Raw genomic sequence first — 19679 nt, 5'->3', positions numbered from 1 at the left:
TGGACATTGAGCTGTTTTCACCACTCGTTATTATGATGGAATAAATCCAAATTGGACACTGCTATTAAATTCAGTTGACATAATTTAGATTGAATTGGAATTGCCACATTTAATTTGTTTTGATTAAATTTGTTATTTTTCTTGTCTAAGAGGGCTCGTATTGCTTTATTTCCTCCCAGTATTGTTGCTCAGTTCTCTGTTGAAATTCTATTCTTTTTTCGCTCCTACCGGGCTATAACATCAAGAGACGTCATCCTCTAGATAACGCCAGCCAAATCCAATTAACCACCCCTCTTACTAAGAGGGCGACATTACAGTTACAATCACCATCAAAGTACACTTTGAACAAAATAACATGTACCCAAGGTATGTCCATGGATAAGAATTAAAACAAAATGATAATATGATTTAAATATCTTTTATTCACTTATTCGTCCTCTCAAAGAAATATTCTTAGTGCATCATCATTGCAACAACTATCACAACTACATGTTATCAAAACTTTTAAACTTTCAACCAAAATCTCATGCTCTAGATCACTGACAGAATCCATGATTATTGTAGAATCATTTCTTAAACTAGTTCTCAACAGTACATGTGTGAATGATACGAATGCACTGCCAATGTATTTCTCCATGCTCTTGCACATAAATGTCATAATGTCCATGACAAGTTGTGTGTACACAAGAGGCTTGAGGGATATAAAGACTGACATGAAAATGAACTAGAAACACAAAATGTACTTGAAACACAAAATTTCAAAACAATCACTAACGCATGAAATATCTGTTACAGAAGACCTGTTTGCAACAAGTATGTATTATTTATTTAACAAAATGATCCAGTCAACAACTGTAATGAATTTGGATAGAACACTATGTATGCAGAATGAGAAAAAAAAAACAACCCAACACGATAATGAGCTCGACATAAAAACTTCAGTTTTAAACCAGTTAAATGGGAAAACTGAACCAAAGTCTGTGAAGCATTCAATATGGATTGCAGTGACCTACCTTATATTATGAGGGTGTAATAATCATCAAAATGCATCATCTCAAAATGTTTCATTTTTAAAGGTGTGACAGAATGAATATGGAAGATATAAAGCTATGTGGTCACGAGTTGACTTTAATTGCAAAATTCTTAAACTATGCAAGTAACACGTGAAATAAATGACACAATGATCTTCTTTAGTAGTTTGGGTTTGGTATTATCAGAAATGCATACTATCATATTGTAGCATGATTCTAACATTAGCTGAACTTTAGAAATAAACTTCCAACAATACCTTTGACCAAAATCTGTGAAATGTTACATGTGACACACAGTGTCCTAATTTTGAAAGGTGGGTGTAGTGCTTGTCAAGATGGATCCACTCTTACACTCTTCAAGTTACATGACTCAATGAATAATTTTGAAAAATGTTGAACTGAATGCAAACTCTTTACAATGTCCATCTATTATTATACATGAATGTAGAAAGTAGCTTCCATAACACCACCCGATCGCGGCTAAGGCTATGAAACCTACTCCTGGTGTGATAAGACTAGTCAGAATGACAAACGTAATATCCTGATCATTGATTGTGACAAAACTTAAATTATTCCATGATCCAGATGTTGCTTTCTAGGACACTGTCAAATTCAGATCTAAATTCCAAAAGAGTATCATAATAATCACCAATCTGAAGGACACAACCGCAAATATGCCCTATTGGCCTTCTTGATAAGCCAATCATATTGACAAATTCTACAGCTATTCTGGGCACTGTAATGAGGTCAGACCCTGTGCAGAAGCAAATGAAAAGACACAAAGCCTTCAAATCAAGTTTTCTGACGTATCTCTTCAGATATTTTGAAACTTCATTAGTTTGGGCATTCAGAGATTCTGGAATCTGATGCAACTGTACAACTTTTCTGTTACTTGGAATCAGGGTCGAGTAAACATCATTGAGATTTTCAGTGCTGATGCAGAGTCCCTTCAGGATATCTCACCAGCAGTCACATACATATATAGGCATTTGAATCATCTCCTTATGTGCTATTTCCAAAAGGACAGCCTTTAAATTTTCCCCACTGACCTTAGTCCGGCATTCATGGGCATCCAGAGCATCCAACAAGTCTTCGAGACCAACTGAAGAAAAGTCAGCGAATCCCTTCTCGAAAACATCTTTATCTGGCAGTGAGTTAAACTGATAAAAATCCTCTAAAAGCTCATTACTGGTAACATCAGTATCCGGAAAGAGACAGTGCTTCATGAATGTCTTTGCAAATTGGCCAGTATTCAACATTTTGCCATCCATATGCAATTAAACGCCCAATTGTCGTCCATTCTTCCATTCCAAAATCATGCTGCAGACTTGGAACCTTCACATCTCTGCAAACGGTGCACTTACAATAAAACTCCGTCCAAAATTCAGTTAACAAATCCCTCAAAACATCCCCTGTTTCTGCTCTTTCTTTCTCTCCATTTGCCAAAATGCAGGTGATGATAAGATGTCTATTTAAAATACTGGGATCTTTAAAGCAATTACATAGTTCTTGAAATGCAAAGGCACCTCTGTGAATGTCTATTTGTAAGGGCTCAGCAGGAATGAGTGGAGGAATATATGGCAGAGTATGATCAATATCACGAGCAATATTCGGTGAACTTGTATTCTTAAAGAAAATCTCAGTTTCTGAATCATCTAGAAAAGAAGATACAGAATGGACAAAATGATCATCTTGAATACTTGTCAAGGGTTCAGTCTCATTCTTTTCTTTCATACTGAGTCCTTGTGCTTTGTCAAACTCTGTGTGTGGTTTATCTACAGGTTCAGCCAGAGTAGGTATTTGCCTCATCTCTTTGATGCTTTTATATTGTGGTGGAGGATTCTTTTGCTTTGATGCAAGATAAAACCTAAGTATATTCATCCCTGTCCTGTCATACATCTCGCCGACAGTTTCTTTGCATTCTGTCTTTTCCTCAGAAAAATCTCTGATTTCAAAATCCAAGTCCTCTATCGATCCATTTGGGGAAGTTCCATTAGGGAAAAATAAGGACTTTGCCACCTCTCCAACTTCTTTAATAGTGGACTCTTTACATATGTCTACTCTATGGGTGCTTCCCCCACGTTCTTTCGTACCTGTCGGTACATCTGTGTACTGGTATCAAAATGCAACCATCCTATTTCTATTTTCCTGCTTATGTTTTGTGCATTTTTATTACCAGCTAAAATACCTCTCCTGACTTTAGTGATTAATGAACTTTCCCCATCTGAATCTGACTCTCCTTAAGTATGGATTGCTCTCCTGAACAGTAGTTTTTTCCTCAAGGAGTTGAGTATTTGGTTTTTTCTTGTTTCTTTAGTAAACAAGTCTCCTTTGGATGCTGTCATAGATTTGCAAAATTCTTTAACAGCAACCCTGTCACCTATATGGGGCAGATATTTGGTCAGTGTCGTGTCATCTGCAACCTCAATAACGTACCTGTCAAGCTGAAAGACAAAAGCTCTGTAAGTGAAGATACAACTCTATGGTTTTAAACTAACAGAAAAAGGCAACAAATAAAAATCAAAGAAATAAATTTATTTCTCTAAGTTACCAACAGATGGATCTATTTCAATAAGTTACTAAGTGTAAATTCAAGAGGAACTGATAGTATTGTGAATTAAATATCAAATAATTCTTAAAGTGCTAACACAAGTCCAAAAGTATATAGTGTTCCAAATGAAATCCAATACTGAATATGCTGATGTACCAGAATTCCTGAATAGGTTTATGAACTAAGTCTTAATGATATAATCCAGAATGGCTTTCAATGAATTGTTATGTATATTTAATTTGTAATGTGTGCTAACATTTCTCCATGATTACATGTTATGTATATCATTTGTGTGATTGACCTTGGTCAGGTATTGAGTTTTGGTGTCTTGATATTCTCCATACCACATATTACACAGCTAATATTTATCTATGATTTTAGATTATACATTATGATCATTATTAATTGGAGGTAAACATTGTTGCATACATTGAGTTTAAGGTTTATTTTCTAAATAGTTTAAATAGAAATGAAGAATGTTCTGGAAGCAAGTCATTTATGAATTTGTTGCAAAGTTTATCATGTCATAGCTTTTGCTAATGCTGTTGTTTTCTTCAAAATTACTTATTCATACTGTAACATCCAAAATGGAATCAGTCTTACTGTTGTGTTCAGTTTTTAATTTGACTGGATATCTTCATTTAAATCATTCACTGAAATTACAATGTGCTCTTTGATTTTTGGACTTAATCACTGTTTCGGAATTACTGTCAGTTCATTCAAGGACAATTAGGATTATATTGTTATGATATATCAGAACTGTTGGCACATTAGCACATTCAATACTGGCATATCAGCACTTTGAAAACGAATTCATTCAGAACACCACTGGAATTTGTTTGGAATACTCAATACTTTTGGACTTATGTTAAAAAATTTCAGGACTATCTGGGAATTAATTCACAAAACTAAGTTCTTTTTTAAATTTTTACTTTGTATTTAAAATGGAAATAAACTATTTGTTTAATTTCACAAAAAATGTTGATTTTCACTCTTTTCTGTTCCTTAACTTAAGACCAGAGTTGTAACAGAATTTACAATAATCACAATATAGTGTTTTAGCCCAAAGTCAGCGAGCACTTTGTAATTCCAATGAATAATTTAAATAAATGATTCTTCCAAAATTATACTGAACACAAAATGTAATGATTCCACAATGGGAACTTAGAACAGGAATGAATAATTTAGTTTACCACAAACTTATATAATTTCACTTGACCTAAGACACAATAACATGACCTGGATGAAGCTCACAAGTTCTCTTCCAGAATATTCTAAGTTTGTAAAAAAAAAAAGATTAGGCCTTAAATTCAATTTTAAGTAAAAATCGTTTAAAAAATATGATGATAATCAGGTAAGCAAAACCTACACTACCCTCAGTCAAGGCTGATAATTACTTCTGATTTAAATTACACTGCAAGTTATTCCCTATAATTCTTTAATATATTTTAAAATTTATGAATTTAAAATAATGTAACATAATCAAATTTAAGTGTACAAGTTCCAGTCCAAGAACCCAAGTTATCATCTTATTCACACCAGAAAATGGAACATTTACATACAGACTATTTTTACAATAATTACACATGTATAAGTTACTTGTAAAATGGTGCTTTGAATATTGTATTTACTTCAACAAGAAAAGAAAGAAGTCCTCCATCCCATAATATAAAATAAATCAATTTTAATAAACACATAACAGTAGTGTAAAATATACTTGTCTATATGATGATATCAATACTTTACAAGAGCTGATTTCTCAATTTAGAACCAAAACACAAAAACTTTGAAACACTTGTAATAAAGACTTATCTTCTGACTAGACATTAGATTTGTAAATTTATCCACTGAAGGATTCATCTAACACATTTCATTAAGATATTTCCAGCTTAAAGTAGTATAAGAAAATGAACAGTATATATGAGTTTGAAAGATTCTGTAAAAGATATCTCCGTGAATAATGTCAGTGTTGGTGAATGTAGTCAACACCCACTGAGTACACTTTGTATGTTCCAATATGTAAAGTACTGGACTAAAATTATAAATATGTATACAAGTAGATATCCTTTCCAAAGTTACATTATGTTAAAGAATTTAAATGATGTCAGCAAAATCACAGGAGTCAATAAGGTTAAAAATGTCTTATTTTCTCACGGCATGGCTATGCATTGATAGATATTATAAACAGGACAAGTCATTACTGGAAATTCAAAACTGTTTCAAATCAAAAGTGCCTTTCATTTCCAGAAGAAATACTTCCATTATTTTCAATGATCTAAGCACAGCTTAAGCACTGAAAGAGGAAGACATACTAAAACAGAGTTTGCAAACTATGTCTTTAATATAAGAAGCAGGTGTGTAGAAGATGAATACCATTTTTGATGTGTATGGGCTTCTTAAATTGTTTAATATATTGTTCTGATTTTCATATAGATCTGTTTGGCTTTGATAATATGTTACCAAACTTATCAACCATTTGAATTTGATATTTTTACTCTGAACCTCAGTAAGGTCCATATTCCCACCAAACCTTGGCAAGGTCCATGTTCCCACTCAAACCTAATCCCCATGGTAAATTTATGCCCCAAAACATGATAAATGCTGAACAGAAGCAGGATATATAGCCAACTACAAACCTTAGAAAAGAATGCACAATAAAGTAAATAAATTAAAAAATCCAAAATCATTAAAACTGTTCTATATTGGTTTTGTTCTGTAATATATTTGTACATTGCATATATATATATATATATATATATATATATATATATATATATATATATATATATATATATATACTTTGGAGTGTAAAGCCTGACACTAACCTAGCTTCTCAAAACCCAAAATATAACTTATGTATGTAAACATAATACTCCTCAAACCTCATAAATGTAACCAGTGAATGGAAATGCAAGATAACATAACTTATCACATGTCTAAAAATAACTTATGTATGGAAATGCAAGACAGCATAACTTCTCAAAACTCATAAGTTAGTACAACCAATGTGTGGAAACAGAAAATAACCTCACTTGTACCAACTTGTAAATATAGGCCCTTTCCACACTGGTCATTTGCCTACAGCCTATTTGTGTTTGTTCTGTCTTCCATGCAAACTTCTGCTTCAAGTCAGACAACTTTGTGTTGACAACAACAGCATATTTATGTGTAAACATTTCATACCTGTTACCTTAACATCTAACCTCTTTATTAGCTGAAAATGTTCTCAGTGTGCTGCATGTTTGGATTGTTCCAAGACAATCCATAAAAAGAAAAGATGTTGCTGCACATAAGAAAGCATTTACTCTTCATTGTAAAAGATTTCTGAAAGAAAGTAAATTGTCCCAAGCAATTTAAAACAGAAAGGACACATTTTGAACTATAATCGAATTACAATAAAGGTGAAAAAGACACCTACCACCATCAACTGCAAATTTATTACAATCTTTTTCTAATTACTTAAGATTACTGACAATAGATAAATTGTTCATCTTTAGCCCAAAAATGTGTCTCTGATATTACTGTCTCCTTCAGTTTAGCTCCATGAAATATTAAATATACTGTATTAAACTGAATGCTAATCCAATATTTATCCATGTGGGCAAACCCTGAGGTTACTGAATGTTATCATTATGATCTTTGTTAAATACATATATACATATTTTTTCCAGTAGTGCATTTAAATTAGAAACTGGGACTGATGAACAGATGAAAATATGGGTCAGTGCAAAGAAGGAAGGGCAGACAGGTCTAATTTAATGACTTATATTCTGAAAAACACTGGGACATACATTGCAAAATCCAGCAATAGCCAGCAAAATAATCAGCTCATCTACATATAAGTCAATGACAAATAATCCAACCAAAATTAGTTTGCTGATCACAAATGGCTTTGCTTGACCTTTGCATAATCTTCCTCATGAAGTTTTTGACAATGCAAAAAATTATAATTCCTTAAAAGTTGAAAGTTTTGCAAAAAAAGAAGAGAAAATAATTCACATATTGGTAACAGTCCCACAATCTTATCACATCATTAAATATGCTAGCTGGATTTAATTTGATATAGCCTAAGATTTTCACACAACCCTGCTAAAATTTTAGCTTCTTCGGAAGACAAATGAAAGCACGAACAGACTGGACAAATGAAGATGCCACCATTGCATGTAGTGATGACAGAACAAAACAAAGAGTGAAGCCTGAAAATCTAAGGAGCTCATCTACATATGGATACAAATTACCAAACTATGTTTTGGTTTTTGGACAATCTTACTGACAAACTCCACAGGATGTACAGACAGAACTGCAGACAGATATTCAGATGCACAGTCGGATATTCAAATGGACATGACAAAATTAACATGCTCTTGCTATCATCAGTGGGGCAATAAGGAAATGATTTGTACCAACCTCACTAAATTTGCATACCCTGGTGAAAATCTATGTGAACACATGGCACCTTGCAAATACAACTGTGTGTATATTGTGACAGCTACAAACATATACACAATCTGCAAAATTTTTTGCATGAGAATGGGGTACATTTGTAGAATCTCTGCATCAAATGTGTTGCTGCTGTGAATTCTTCATATTATTTTTCTTCTCCTTCATGTATGATAGGATATATAAAATGACAAACCTTATCCTCTCCCATTTTCTTCACAGTTTCTTCACTGATGCCCCTGGTGCAAAGAAACTGCCTCAGTTCTTCATCCATAATGTCTGGAAGGAATGGCAATACATGTATATGTATTTCTCAAAGCAGATATTTAAAAGGAAATATGCATATTATTGCATAAGCTATTGGGTCATCTAAGATACACAGCTTATATGCAGGGACATCATTTCAATTTTTTCGGGGGGGGGGGGGGAGACTTGATGGGTTTTTTAATCTTCGTATAAAGGCTACAGCAATTTTACAGCACATGCAAATTTGGGGGGGGGATGTCCCCCCCCAATAACGTCCCTGCTTATATGTTGTTTTTTTTTATTGGGGCACCAGACAGATGCCCCCCCCCCCCCCCAAGCCAAAGAATAAAAGTGTTTTTATGTTTCACTGAGTCCCCCAGATATGTTGCTTTGTTTTTTAATTTAAACAGAATTTCGATCAAAAATTTTAAATGAATTTTTGACGGGGTATTTATTTCCTAGTGTATTCTATAGGATTGTTCTTCCGAGTCGGTTTCGATCACCTGACTCGGAGTCCCTCTCCTAGTATCTTTGTTACTTTGGCTAAAGGTCGCCTACGTCCCGTGTTTGCTATGTGTGAATGTGCTATATGTTTGTTCGTGCTATAGTTGTGTTCGTGTTGGGACAGCCGTCTATATCGAATTCTTCCCCAGTTGTCCTGCAATCCTTATAACATGGATCTTCTAGATTTTGTACATATTTATATTTCCAAGTTTGAGGGAAAAAAAAAAACAACTATTATTTTAGTGTGTGCTATGTGTGTGTCGTTCTTCGCAAATCTATATTCTGCTGAGGTCAGCTGTGTTCGAGTGAGCTCCATATTTACTTTATTGTTTTACTTCACTCTCTCGAACTTGGCTACCTTTATTTATTTATTATGTTTCCGAAAAGGGTTGCCAAAAATTTTATTTCCTATACAGTTGAGTGACAGTATAGGTGTTAGTACAGATTGGTTTCTATCGGTGTTGTATGTCTACTTTTCCTTGTCGCATGTCTGTTCCTTCCTTCCTAGCTCCATGTGAGTGTAGGTCTCTGTCCTATAATTCTCAAAGATAAAAGAAAGGTATTAGTATTCAACATACATTTGCTTAAGTAGAAATGGAGAGGTATACGTTCTGCTATTATTTATCAAGAGTAGGCATGAGTAATGTCCCATTGGGGTAACTACCGTTGGTAGTTATCATTACATATGCCTCTCAATCTAGTTTATTTTCCTATGACTATTATTTGGCCACAGGCCATCATTGTTGTAACGATATAGTCAGTAATTTTATATAGCGTATTTTTTGTAAAATTCCCATCAAGATATAAAATGCTTTGTTGTTTATATTTATCTGTTTTGTTTATTTCAGCTATTACCTTGTTCCTATTTATTTCTGTTTTTTCACATTGTATTATCACATGGAATTTACAAAACGGGCCTCTTTTACACAGTGGACATTCTGGCGGTACTCTGACCATGCGCCGTCTCACTGCAGCCTCTCCTGTCAACCATGCATTGTGCATGTATTTAAAGCAGAGGCTTTGAATTTTAAGGAAGCCTAGTTTCATCCAGTGCCCCCATGCTCTGTCCCAGTTAACGTATAAATTTTCTTTTTCTGCTGTGCTTTTAATATTTTTTGTTACGTCCTCCCTTATCCAGTTATATGTTAAAGTTTCTTCTTTATTCCATAGTTCTTTTTTATCTCTACATTTTATTAGTAAATCTTTAATGTTTTTGAATTTTCTTGGAATTTCTAATTGTTTTATTAACTTATTATTTTTGTAAATATCGTCCCTATTTCTTATGGAGAATCCATAACGGTATATGTAAATACCTTCCCATGGACTCTTTGGTTCTACTCTTAGCCTCTTAGATCTATTTAAAATGTTGCCGGCTTTAAGTAGTATAGGGCTGGGGAGTCCTACCCCTCCCCTTTCTTTAGCTTTATATAGTGTTTCTTTATTAATATAATGAAATTTAAAATCCCAAATGTAGTCTATTATATTATTTTCTATTGTGCTTAATGCTTTGTTACTAATATCTATAGATTTTAAGATATAATTAATATGGGCGTACATGTATGTTTTCGCCACTTGTACTCTCTCCATTAGGCATAGTGGCGTTAGTGCCCAGATTTTCACATTCTGTTCGATTGCTTCTCTTATTTGTCTGCAGTTTTCCTTCTCTTCATTTTCTCCAAAATTGACTCCCAAAACTTTGACCCTTTTCTTGATTAAATGTGGGGGCAAACCTGGGTGGTTACCTCTCCAGTTTCCTATTTTGAGTATTTCCGTTTTGTCGTGATTAATCTGTGATCCTGATGCTTTGCTAAATCTGTCAAATTCTTGGATCAGGTGTTTAAAGGAGTTATGATCCTTTATAAAGTTTGTACAATCGTCGGCGTGTTGTAACATTTTCACTTCTTCTTTTATATTCGGTATTTTAACACCTTCAATATCTTTATTTAGTTTAATGCTCATGCTTAGTATTTCAATCGCTATTACATATAATAGCATAGATAGTGGGCAGCCTTGCCTCACCGATCTTTTAATATCAAATTTACCCGTCTTTGCTCCATTCACCTGCACTCTTGAAGTTATTTCTTTTAACAGGATTTTGGTCCATATTTGAAATCTGTTTCCAAAGCCAAATTTCTCTAAGACTTTTTGTATATAGTTGTGTTCTAATCTATCAAAGGCTTTTTCTTGGTCAAAAAGTACCATAGCAGCTTTTTGTCCACTATCATTTATATGTTCAATAATTGTTTTTATACTTAATATATTATTTTGTATGTCTCTGCCTTTGGGACCACGTGTTTGATTTATATTTATTATTTTCCCCATTTCCTTTTCTATCCTATTCGCTAAAATTTTGCTTAGTATTTTATAGTCCGTATTTAGGAGGGAGATGGGCCTCCAATTTTTAAGATCTTCCCTATCCCCCTTTCCTTTATACAGTAGTGTTATTATCCCTTCCCTCATACTCTCTGTCATGACATCATTTCTTAGTAAAATATTATTATACAATCATTCTAAGATGAGCGACATGCTTATATGTGGTCTGACAATTAAGATGATGCATTGACAAAAGTCGTGAGTCAAGACTTAATAGCTTTATTATACATGAATACTGATATATTCCTACTGATATAGTTCTCGCTAGACACAGTAAAAGCATAACTCTTGCCGGGTTGATGCCTTCTACGCTTGTGTCAACAGTTTGAAAAAAGGGCGAGCTGTCAATGGATATACAGGCGTTCTGTTTGAACAGGGATTAATATAGAAAATGTGAGTGTTCTGAAGGATTTAATGGTACAAGTGCAAAGAAGAGGGATTTTGCTTACCATCCGCACAGGGGCTCATATCGTTGTTTACAACTGACCTGTCATACATGTACTATATAATAGTTATTTAGAATTGATCTGTCGTACATGTACTATATAATAGTTATTATATAGTACATGTATGACAGGTCAATTGTAAGCAACAATATGAGCCCCTGTGGTATAAGCAACGTGTCAAATCAAACTTAGCTGTAGTAGCGTCTTGCTAGAACGCAATTTTAAAATTTGATCTTTCCCATTTTTAATTTTTAAATGAAGATCTGATATTGTGTTAATATCACAAGGAAAATGAAAATCACTTTCCCACTATATTATTGTACATAATCTAAAACACGTGTGTGTGTGTGTGTGTGTGTGTGTGTGTGTGATAGATGGTGTAAAGGTAATGTCAGTAAATAGGACCGGTATACGGAGAACTCACCCCATGGAGAACTCGCCCTGGGAGAACTCGACCCATCGTATCTGGAGAACTCGCCCCAGAGTGGTTGGAGAAGTCACCCCAAAACTTGTCACCCAGATAACCTTTTTATAACAGAATTAAATCATCTATTATGTGATTCATATTTAGATTTTTATATATACACAATCACAAAAGAGATATTAACTGGTAATCATAAAAAGCAATATCATAGTAATATTTCTAAGGACGAAATTAAGTCTTAATTTAAGTTGAACTTCAATTAAATGATTACAAATACTACAAACATATTATCGAAGACCCGTCAATAGAAATTAAATAAAAAATTTCAACATGCATTAATGTGATCGCTAAAAATAATAATTCTGTATATGAGGAATTTATACTTTCCCTCGTAACATACGTACACCTCAGTTCTACATATTACCCAAAACTCAGACTTGCAGACATCACATCATGCTTACACCCTTTCTATTTTTCCAAATAAAATGCATCTAATGATTTGATGAGCAGAGAGAAAAGTGACAGATAACACTTATGTTTCGTTAAGTACAGAAGCGGAGTTGATCAAATGGAAAAGTTGAAAAATTGCACATTGGTTAGATTTAATAAGTTATTAAGTTGAAGAAAAATAACAATAAATAAAGCCAATGGAAATATAGAATAATAATAAAAGTACTATAGCAGAAAACCTTATTCTGAAGTATCATCTGCGACCGTAATGCCAATATTTAAATATTGGCGTATCTTCCAGGAGAGTGGCCGAGTGGTCTAAAGCGCTCACCGTTCCGGATCACTGCCATCTCACCTCTGTCTGCGTGGGTTCGAGTCCAAGGCTCGGCTAGCGTGGGTATGTGGGAAAGCCTGCCAGTAGCTTCTCGTGGGTCGGTGGTTCTTCCCTGGGTTTTCCAGGGTTCATAGTCCACCAGTTATACTGGCCGCCATGTATAGCCTATCTTGTGCTGAAAAATGGCGTTAAACCCTAGAACAACAACAACATATCTTCTAGGAGCTGAATTTCCGTGACCTCGTATGCAAAATTTCCGCGCCTATTCGGTTACTTTCGGGATGTGACGTCATAGTAGCGACTCTAGCAGCCCAAGTGGGAGTTGCCAGAGTAAAAGACAATACCGTTTTGCGTTGCTTACGGGTGTAATATAACATTAAGAAAAGCCTGTTGACATAAAAAAAAATCTTTTCCGAAAGATAAAGGCATAATGAAAGAATGGGTACATTATTACAAACGAGTCGATTTCAAAGCACTATGTGCTCGTTACATTTCTCAAAGGAATGTTACGACAGGGATCATGAAAAAATAGCAGCTCAAAGATACGCAAATGCTAGGCCTAGACTAAAAGTTGGCGCTGTTCCAGACATACCTTTGGACATTTTAAATCATGGGAAAGTGTTAAATGTGTGAGTTACGAAAACAGGCAGAAGGACGAGTAAGTGACCACAAAATGCAACAATCAATCCACATCTTTTATCTAAAAACAGCAGTGATAAAAACAAATCTGATAGCCCGACACCCTGGGCCCCTTCTGGTTTTAGTTCCAGCCCATCCTGTATTCAAAGTGAGGTGCCCGTCAGGCTTGTCGAAACAAAAATTGTTTGCCTGAGGAAACTTTGATTGCGCTGGTGAAATGAGTAAATGTATTTTCAAGATGTTGACATACATGCCTTAACACGGCACAATCTAAATCAAATCACCACTGTCCTAGATGAAATTTAGATTTGATTTTAATCAAATGGAAACTTTGCTAAAAATAAGATTCTAAACCGGTCGTGTTTCGAGAAAACACAATTTTCAGTAATCTTATAAAAATTAAAAATTAAAAAAAAAAATGCATTGTATACATGTAGTATGCATAAACTGTAATCTGTAAAAATTGGAACTGATATAAAACTATTCCTTGGGCAGTTTAAAAAGCAGCGATTAAAAAAAAAGAGGTCAAAGTTTCACATTAACTATCTGACAATAGAACGGGGGGGGGGGGGGGACTATTGACCAACCCCCCCTTGCCCCAATGTGCGACCGCCCATTTGACGTGCCTTTTCTCCCTGTGATACGCCTTATTATTCCCCCATGACAAGCCCCTTTTGCATATTCTGGTCAGTTCTGGCTAAATTGCAAAATAGCTAAAGTTTTGATTTAAGTACGCAAACGATAAAGCCGGTGTGACTAATGAACATAATCCTTATCCTTGCATTGATCTTGTGAAAAGGACTGCCCTTCGGACATACTTCAAAGAAACCATGTTCGACAGTGTGTGTATGCGTAAGCACCAGCAATTGATTACCAAATAAACGATGCCTATTTTGTTGTTACTTACGATGCCATGGACTTAATTTTAACAGTTCAAATCTGCAGCCACAGGTTACCGTACTTGTGGCAACTGTTTTTCTCACGTTTTATGCCCCCGTCTTATTTCCTTAGGTTTGAGTCTTCATGCATGTAACACTGTTTGCTGAATAAAATATTTATTCAGAATTAGTTCTTGAGGGCCACATATACTGCATGGTATATTTTGTTTTATTCCTTTTAATTTAATCATGATAATTAAACTTTTCATATACGGTGGAGGAATGTCAGGTGTTAACTGGCCGAGTTTCTTTGGCGGAAATGGAGATACGAGTTTGTTTGCAGAGAAATTTTCAAAGTGATCATTCATTTAAGCTAATTGGTGACAATTTTATTCTTTTAATTTTTTTTAAATACTATAGTACTGTTGTAGTTGTTTAAAAAATCTGAAATTTACTTGAATAATGTTTAATCTTCACGTTCTATTTACTGAAGAAAAAAAATAGAAGAAAAAAACTGTTGTATGATATTAATTATTTCGTCCAGTGCCGGTTTAGACGTGTGTGCGTGTGATTTGAATTTTTAACGTAGCTTTAACAATTTTTCAGTCATATCGCTACGATGTCTGCAGTGTTGCAGTTTAGACTGTGGATTGCATATGTCATATTTAAAAATGGTTTGTGGTTGGGTTTTTTTCTTCTGACAAATGAAAATTGACAGACATAATGTAATAATCGGGACTTCGCTGCGCAAAATTGAGAGATATTACGAGATCGGGAGGTAGATGAGGAAATACCCCCAAAATCGGGAGGTTTTTCTCCCGGCTTGAGAGTTGACAGGTATGAACGGTCCGGGCTTGTGGAATTTCATTCAGGACTTTAGTTTATTTAAGTCACCAGCCCGGGGCCTGTGCCTAACAAATTTCTTTTAGCACTTACCAGTACAGTACATAAACTATTATATCAGATTGCAGATTCAAGTTTTGAATGTGCAACCCAAATGTGGTCTCCTGTCTGCCTCGCTCGCCAATGTTTATGTTTGTATTCGAGGACTGGCTAGTATAGCGTCACCGTACCACGTGATCTGTCGTCTCATCAAAACTCGGAAAAACTCGGCAATTTACGGAATCGTGGTATCTTCAACGCAATATAATCACTACCCGCTTACGATATTTAATTTATAAGCATTGCAGTCGAATTAAAATCTGAAGAGAATTACATACGTAAAAGGAAAATTCTGATTTCTAGTCTCCTTTAACAACCATGTGGCGACATCTCAGAATAACTATATATGATCCTTGGGCGACTTCTCCGACCACCATGGGACGAGTTCTCCCAGGGCGAGTTCTCAGCTATTCATAGGACCGAGTTAGGAATGGGTGGATGACATTTGTTTTCATGTTTACAAATTAAACAATGATGATAATTATTAAAATAAAAACAATAACATCTTTGTATAAGAAAATAAGATGCCTGATTCACAATACTGTAAACAAAACATATACCACACAAACTTACCGCTGTATCCTCATTAAGTAGAAGGTACAAGAAAATGCAATTTTCAACTATTTGCAAATGGTGCAGCAGCTATCTGTTATAATTTACAGATGGCATAGGCGGTTCTACGTACGATTTTTAAACTCTGAAAATGGTATTGGGATATAAGATATGTTAGGTTCGAAAATTGAACTGATGAAGTATTACAGAACTTCAATATTATTTTTAAAGCAATTTTGGTACGGTTGTTCTTGTCATTAAAACTATATCAATTACCATGATTTAATCGATAAAGAAATGAGTCAATCATTAAATAAAATTAATTTACTTGCTATGTACATTCCCATGAACTAACAAAAAATTAAAAAATTTTCTTTCTAAAAGTTGACTTTCTCGCTCATACACACACACACACACACACACACACGTTAGATTATGCATATAAAAGTTAGTCATGACTACTTGGGTGATATTTTTTTAAATTAATGCTCACACATGCTTCCTATATTTTATAACATCATTTAAAAGTGGTGGAAGATAAATTTCAATCGATCGTATATATCCAGAGAAAAACGAAAAAGAAAGTAGCAAAATACATATATCTGTAAGTAATTCCCAATAAAAAATATATTTTGTTCAACGCCCCTGTCACTTATACCTAATCTATTTATATACGAGTATGATCAGACTGGCATTTGTAAATATGTGCAAGTGACATTCGTGCATCTATAGTTCAGTGTAAAAAGTTGTATACTGAAATAAAAGTTCAAGAGAACCTCTCCTCCTCCCCCATCTCTCTCTCTCTCTCTCTCTCGAACGTATCTTATCGGCTAAGGAATTTATGTTGATATTTTTCTCTAAGATATTATGTCGTAATTACGAGATAAAAATTTGATTTCAACGTGGCACTAACCGGCTTCCGTAAGCATGTATTGACATGTTTACGTCACTAATCAAAATGCCATCTCATGAACAGAGTAAAACTTTAACATATCCTGTACAACAGTGTTGTTATCAGTAGATATTACAAGTTTGTTTAATATTTTTTATTCACTTACCTCCAAGGAATCATACATATAAGTCATTTAAAATGAATAAGATAATATCGTATAGTAAATGCATTACCATCGTCTGCAGGGAATTTCCTTATACATGAATGTGTTGTCAAGACGCTTTAAATGTGATTTACTGAAACCAAACCCTTGCTAAATACTATACGAACTTGAACTACAAATATAAATATAATCTACTCCATCGTAATTTATGCTACTTGGTAGTTATATATTTTGAAGATTAATACAAAAAGATTTTAATAAAAATATCACTAAAATTGAAAATTATTTCTTTGCCAAATACTGTTTCTAGGAAGTTAATTGCTCGTCGTGTGACGTGATTCGGTAGGCGTGGCGTTCATCTCGCGTAAGATCAATTAGGTACAAATGAAATTCATATATCCAACTCTTCTACTGAATTACGAATTTGCAGTGCATTTAATTAGAAATATAAAATCTAAAGGAATATTACTGAACTGAATACTACCGTTCGTTGGAGAAATTAAAAGCCAAACAGCATCGATAAAGGTTTGTAACACCTGACCCGTAATTTACGCTACATTATCTTTACTTCTTCAACATTTCTACATTTGTTTTGTTTGTGGATCCTAAGACCATATTCAGCATATTTTGCCATTTTAATTTACGGTGCTCATGTGATAGCAGCTTAAGTATCATAACCTCTTGATCTCGGCACACATTCAGCGCCTTCTGCAGCATACGTACCTAATACGTACCTAATATTCTTTACACGTGGTCAATGGCATTGAGAAGACTGGTTTTGTCTTGGTTGTCATTCATATAGAAAAGGTTAGAGGATTCGTTGGAGAATGTCACCAATCCAGCCTGCAAATGGTCTTTCCCGAGTTCAAATGCTCCAAAGTTTTTGACAAAACTATAACTGTTGTCTGAAATCTTCTGGCCTCTCATTGCAGGATGTTTCTAGTGGAAAAACATTCTGTTTTGTTGTGACCACACGCTGAAATTCATCATGCACTAGTTCGGATTTATTTGGAAAATTAATTATACTACCAGTCGTACATTAAATCCTAATTTTATATCTGTTGACATTGTAAACAGTTTGAACTTCATTTGTTTCTAAGCTATCTACATAGTGAATTATAGCTTTACAAGTGAATCTTGACTTTGTTTCAAAGAAAATAGTGAACTACTAATTGTATTATAGACGTTATTTGAAAGAAGTCCTTGGTGGTTAAAATTACTTTTCGGGGTGATAGATCAAATGCACTGTACTGCTTCTCACTACATCAGACGAAACCAGCAAAGCATAATAAAAGAACATCTAAATGTGATGAATTGTTTAAGTGGTTCAAGAGTGTTTCGTATCACAGTTAGGTTGGTGCACACAGTGGCCGCAGTACGTGTAGATCATTTATGGTGTTTACTATCTAAGGTTATCTTAGAAGCAAAATCTACAAGTTGCACAAAAAATGTCTTGCAGTAAGGTTTCGTCAGCAGTTTCCCCTGAAACTCTAGATGCATCCGTTTGTAACTTTTGTTAGAGAGATTAGTCACTGATGTAAGTCATGACATGTGTGTAACAAGTATGTGTTGCTTACTGAATATCCACGAAATATAACAACAGCGATGGAGTAAAGTATGCCAGTACAAAGCAAAGAAAAATATTTCAGTTTATAAGGCTCATGCAGACTAATATATAAAATCTAAAGAAATGGAATTTACACGGTAAATCCGCGAAAGCACACATAAAATCCAAAATCTACGAAGGATGTGCACATTTACCCACCCTTTTGCACTTCATTTTAGAGTGTTACAAAATGTAAGTATAACGAGCATATACATTCAATTATGAACATATTTCAAAATCATTAAAAGGATTATGTTTCAGAAGTATCAATGGAGAAAAGGAAAAAAATCACTTGCAAGAATATGAAGTGTCAAAAGAACCAAGTGTGTGGAATTACAGTTTGTTCTAGTGTATTGCCTAAATTGCATGTAACCAATGTGGAATTGCAGTTGATACTCGTGCAGTGATTAAAATTAAACCTAGTCAATATTGTGACCTCTTTTCCAAACACGACGGAGGGGTACATTGTTTATGGACTAATTGGATTTCACTTGAACTAATGAAATCAAGTCCTGTTAAAAATTCAAAGTCTGCGCACTACACAAACGTTTCTTTTATTTTTTTTTGTATTTTTGAGTGATTAGAAATTAATACCTCATCCATAAACCAGTGCAAAATGATTCTACTTTGAGGTATTTCCAAGATCATTTTTACTGCCCTCAAATCAGATCATTAAACATATCTTCCTATCTTTCTGAGCAGGAATTATAAGAATACTTTTGTGAGAAAATAAAGATCCAAATAAATATTAAAAAAAAAAACAAAGTACGCAGCGCGACAGAGAAACATAAAGCGAACATGTTAAGAGTTGCACTGATACAGTCAATGTTATAGAGATGACCATACATAACAACCGCTATGACTAGCCGCTTCATCCTTTAGATCTCCCTTGACGTGAATGACGTTATATCGCTAAAGGCGTGCATGTAAGGTAACTGCACCAAGGTTATCTTTTCGGTCGCACTGTGGCTTATACCAAGGCAATCAACTGAGTCGAAGTATGGGCTGATATGCAGCAAAAACCCTGTATCCTTCACGATATTCGTGAGGTAAATGCACGAAGGCTGTCTGGTCACAAGGTCCTGAAATGCTGTACAAATTCTCCAGATTAGTAATACGTCTGACCCATTGCCATACCTTGTACAAAGAGGACCAGCTTAATGGCACTGACTCTGATATACATTCAAAGACGCGCTTATCAAAATTGT

At 34.5% G+C, this 19679-nt stretch overlaps 1 protein-coding gene across 7 annotated transcripts; it reads right to left on the bottom strand.

The window, feature by feature from the left end:
• Positions 1–402: 402 nt before the first annotated feature.
• LOC149779324 (uncharacterized) lies at positions 403–15927 on the bottom strand. Of its 7 annotated transcripts, none has more exons than XM_089939934.1 (4): positions 12016–12170; positions 9246–9305; positions 8219–8301; positions 403–3475 (listed from the first exon to the last, which is right to left on the bottom strand). In XM_089939934.1, exon 4 carries the CDS (start codon positions 2928–2930, stop codon positions 2229–2231), a length of 702 nt encoding a protein of 233 aa, XP_089796060.1. In that variant the 5' UTR covers positions 2931–3475; positions 8219–8301; positions 9246–9305; positions 12016–12170; the 3' UTR covers positions 403–2228. The 7 variants fall into 4 exon arrangements, with proteins under 7 accessions (XP_089796060.1, XP_089796064.1, XP_089796061.1 ...); XM_089939935.1 differs by lacking the exons at positions 9246–9305; positions 12016–12170 and adding an exon at positions 15832–15927; XM_089939936.1 differs by lacking the exon at positions 9246–9305.
• Between the last annotated feature and the right edge of the window lie 3752 nt (positions 15928–19679).

Source organism: Sinohyriopsis cumingii, chromosome 17, assembly GCF_028554795.1.
Source record: "Sinohyriopsis cumingii isolate HCF-2022 chromosome 17, ASM2855479v2, whole genome shotgun sequence".
Classification (NCBI taxonomy): Eukaryota; Metazoa; Mollusca; class Bivalvia; order Unionida; family Unionidae; genus Sinohyriopsis; species Sinohyriopsis cumingii.
Note: the sequence above shows the minus strand (reverse complement) of the source record. Positions and strands in the feature narration are given on the sequence as shown.